Below are 4,313 nucleotides of genomic sequence, written 5' to 3'. Positions count from 1 at the left end.
AAGCGAGTATAGCCTCTAAGCTAGGTTATGTACGGCAGCCGTATGGCTTGCTGAGAATTCGAATTTACTATTTCAGCTGACAGCTCCAAAGTTCCGGCATTCTGCCTACACTATTGGAGCTTATTATTATTGTTGCTCTCACTTCCCCCCCCCCCCGCCCTCAGTGTCCCTCGTTTATAAGCGGCAGGCTCGGCCCAGTTGGAGACCGGTGATTAGGCAGTCCCCTCGGAGCGCCAGACGCACAGCTGTACAGCGATTACCGCACGGCAAATAAGTGCCTATAGAGTATCGTTGCGCGCTAGGAATGTCGCCTGGCCAGCCCTGCTGGCCAGGGTGTGGTTCGTGCGTCGCTGACGCTTCAGGTTTGCCCTCGGGGCGGGTGACCAGTGGACGCAGTCATTAATGCTGCGTTTAGTTGTCTAGTGCCGTGCGTCAGTTTCTTTCGGCCGTGCCGGTGTGGCCGCGCTGGACAGCGCTGCGTGCGCTCAGACCGCGCCGTGTGGCGCTAGACCGCGCTTCGGCGCACACGCGCCCTGGCGCTCCGAGAGCAGCAATTAGTACTCTGCAGTAGTGTAAGGCCCTTGGCAGCCCCGGTTTCGCCTCGCCCTGTCCTATCCGGCACCCCGAACGCAACCGTACAGCAAGCCATGAAGGCTATAGGACATAATTAACGGCTGGCGCTCTCGGTTCGGGCATATGCGCCGTTGCGCCGGCGGTTGATCTGTTGATTCCTTGCCATGTGTTGAAGCGCAAAGATTCATTCTTTGGAAGCTAGGGAGGAGGAGCTGAGGGTATTAACCTTTTGCATATGTCTTTTTCCGTGATGCATGCATCGACCCATCGATATTCTTAGCGACTAAGGAACGGTATCTGGAACGCCGGTCGTGAATTATTGTGGATTATTAAGGCTATGTCCGCTGTTTCACTTCCTCTAAGGCTTTCGGTTGGTGGCGTTATTATCCGGTGATCAGGAGGACGATGCGATGTTGTCGCGCTTGCTGGGCAACACGCTGTGTATTATGTGTTGGTAAGCATTACCGAACCCCCGGATACCCGACCCGTTCACGGGAGGCGGCGTAACCCCCCGCCCTGGGTAGGTCAAGGTCCGTTGCCAGTTTGGCCTTGCATGCCCTGACTTGCTAGGCAGGTGGGTTGGGGGTATTGGTAGATACTGCTGCCGGTATTGTTGGAACTGTGCGTACGTAGGCACTCTCGGCGACCGTGAGCTGTATGTTTGTATGTACGTACTTATTCTGTATGCATGTCTGTATGTCATACATGCTAAAATTGAAAAAATGGCAGCAGGCTAGGACAGCTTCTCCCGGCTCGTTGGGCTGCTCCTCACCTGGCGGCTACCCGTCCCTGATCAGAACGGTGATCAGAACTGTGATTCTTGTAATGGACAGTTGGAGGACTGCGTCGCGTGGGGTCTCGGGTCTCGGGGGGGGGTGCAAGCCGACTGTACAACATGCAACATACCTCGAATATCCGAGTTCAATTATGTTTTGGGAAAACAAGCCGTAGAGTTACGTTGCCGCTATCCTGCCGCGAACATCTGACCCATTTTCCCTGTTACGCGCCATTTTTGAAGCCCCTTGTGGGCCATTGGCCGCCCTTCCATTTGCCCGCTCATACATCACGACGCGAAGTGGCCATGTACATGACCGCACATGTGCGGCCCTGCACGTATAAGCTGCCGTTGGCGCTTGGCGGGGCTTTTCTCCGGATCGGAGTATGTATATCTGTTGTTAATGTGTGTCACTTGAAGTTCATGATGCTTCATTTGTCGTTGATCTCTGGGCGTATGTATTTCACTGGGCTCGCCTGTTTCAAAATATGTGCGCGGTGTGCACTGCACGCTGAGATTGCCTCATGCGCTAGGTGGTTCTTGGTGAATCCATATCTTGGTCGCGCTGTAACTCGGGGAAGCCCGAGGTTGAGCAAGGACCACACTTATGGGGTTCAGGGAAGGGAAGTGCGTTGATATGAACCGGTGTACTGATGAAGGCGGGATTGTTCGTCGGGATTGTCGGACAACACGCAGCATGTGGCCTGCTGTCCTGCTGGGTCTTCCAGCCGCTCGACTTCGCGACGCTGTTTAACAGCCAAACCGTGGACCTACCGTGGACGGCTCATATGCCATGTGTCCACATGAGTGATTGCTGGTGCAGCGGATTCCCGGGGATCGATGACTGGGGTGTCGATGTCCTTGAGCCGATGCAGGTCCAGCAAGTAGTGCAGTACGTCCATGCATACCGCCGGCCTGCGCCGAGACCCAAGTTGCCAACCATGCCGGCCTTTGTGGGTCTAGAGAGTCATGAGCGCCTTAGCGTCGCCTGCTGAGAGTAACTCGACCTCGACTCAACCAAGCAAACAAAATCCCGAATGACCCCTCAAGTCGTCACGCTTTACCCGTCCTTTAAGTTCAAATCTGTATATAATCCAGATCTGGCGCGCTCTTCACGACGAGGTCTCCACTTGCACCGCACTTACACACCTATCGGCTTCTCCACGGACACAGCTGCTCAACCCCCCTCACTACGCTCGCCCGTACGGTCAGCACCCCGGTGTGTGTGTGTGTGTGTGTGTGTGTGTGTACGTTCCAATGGCACATGGCCCCTCCTCCACGGCGCTGCACCCGCAGAGAGAGTTGGCCGTGACAAACACGCCCAGCCAGCCATGAATGGCCCCCCGCACGCACGCATACGAGCACGAAGACGCCCCTGAGTGAGTGTGTGTGTGTGTTGGGGGGGGTGGCGAAAGCGACCTGTAACGCTCCTATGACAAACACACCAACTCCAACCCCCTCCGCGCGCCTTCCCTTGCCCCTCTTCCTACCCTCCACGTGAGGCCGCCCTCAGCCACTGCCAACACACCGTAACGAGATTCGTACAAATACATACATACATACATGCACGCATACATACACTCCTGGCAGCTACATACATACATACACTCCATGCAAGCATCCCCCTCTCTCTGCAGGAGAGGAGGCATAAGGCCTGTTAGACAGGAGTCAAGCACAGGCACTACGCGCCTAGGGGTGCGCACATCAAATACCCTACTTCCCCTACACACGCCTCAACCCCCCCCCCCGTCAGTCGGTCGCCACTCCAGTCACCGAACCAAGTCTACACTCCACTTCGCGTCGCTCCACTCCACTCCCCCTCAGACCAACTTCTCATTCCGGTACGGTACGGCATGGCTTTACCTGGTGTCCACAACTACCCCCGGCTCCCCCCGGCCCCGGCCCCCACGTCTGCGGCTGCTACCGGGCCTATCAACATGAGTGCCTGCACAATGTGCCGGTACTCCATTGCCGCATACACCGTGATGCCGTAGTTGAGAAACTTGCGCAGGAAATCCACATCGTAGGGCAAGGTAGGCGTCTTCATTAGCACACGGCGAGGTGCAGCTGTTGGCGCTGTACGTCCCCGGCGATGTTGCTGTTGGTGAACCTGGTGGCGATGGTGCTGCTGCTGCTGCTGCTGCTGCTGCTCCGGCCCGCCGCCAGCGACTCCGGCGGTGTCTGGCGCTTTCCGCGGCGCCATTCCCACTCCCTCCCCCACCCATCCCGGATGCTCCTCACTCTCAACGCTGTACGGCGGCGTCGCGTGTCCGTGCTGGGATAGGATTGCCGCTGCGCAATCACCGCTGGGGTGAACGGGCGGTTGCCACAGCAGCCTCAGCCGCAGCGGTGCCAGGTCTAGCAGTCGCGGCAGCACCTTCGACAGCAGGGCCTTACTCAGCAGCTTTACGGTAAACACAAACGCAAATCCCAGCAGCAGTACGGCAACAGGCTGACGCAGCACTGGCGGTGCCGCCGCCGTCAGGAACTCGGTGACTCTTGTGATGCCGGCGGCCGCTTGTGGAGCAGTGTGTACGGAACCCGCTGGACTGGTGCTGTCGCCGCTGTCGCTGAGAGTAAGAAATGGTCGCAGCACCAACACTGTTAGGCTGCAGTTGGTGTTGGCGCTGATCAAGGAACCGTAGGCAGCTCCCAGAAAGATGACCTGTGAGGGCGGGTGGCGACGACGGTGTTCAGGCGGCGTGACTATTCAGGCGGTGGAGGTGGTGGAGGTGGCGGTGAAGGTGAAGGTGGAGGTGGCGGCGGTGGCGGTGTGCACATCCAGTCACCCAGGTTGCGTGCCATACAATGCGATGCCCCCGGGGTCTCGCGAGTGAGACCCACTGCGAGGCAGGCGCGTGTAGAGGTGGTGGGGCCCCTAACCACATGACCATATTCGACACCGATGGCACCCGACAAGACACGCCTCCCTCCCTCCCTCCCTCCCTCCCTCCCCCCCTCCCTC

The 4,313-nt window shown here is 58.0% G+C and overlaps 1 protein-coding gene across 1 annotated transcript in view; it reads right to left on the bottom strand.

The window, feature by feature from the left end:
* Window positions 1-4,313, bottom strand: part of VOLCADRAFT_108233 (uncharacterized protein) — a gene marked incomplete at its 5' end in the record, with an annotated part of 6,342 nt that continues 2,029 nt past the window's right edge. The window contains 4 exons of the mRNA XM_002958583.1: window positions 1-369; window positions 1,346-1,414; window positions 2,123-2,263; window positions 3,229-4,013. Coding sequence (XP_002958629.1) covers window positions 279-369; window positions 1,346-1,414; window positions 2,123-2,263; window positions 3,229-4,013 — 1,086 coding nt within the window. The 3' untranslated portion in view covers window positions 1-278. The remainder of the gene's footprint in view (window positions 370-1,345; window positions 1,415-2,122; window positions 2,264-3,228; window positions 4,014-4,313) is intronic.

Source organism: Volvox carteri (genome assembly GCF_000143455.1).
Source record: "Volvox carteri f. nagariensis unplaced genomic scaffold VOLCAscaffold_99, whole genome shotgun sequence".
NCBI classification, from domain to species: domain Eukaryota; kingdom Viridiplantae; phylum Chlorophyta; class Chlorophyceae; order Chlamydomonadales; family Volvocaceae; genus Volvox; species Volvox carteri.
This window is presented reverse-complemented; position numbering and strand designations above follow the sequence as displayed.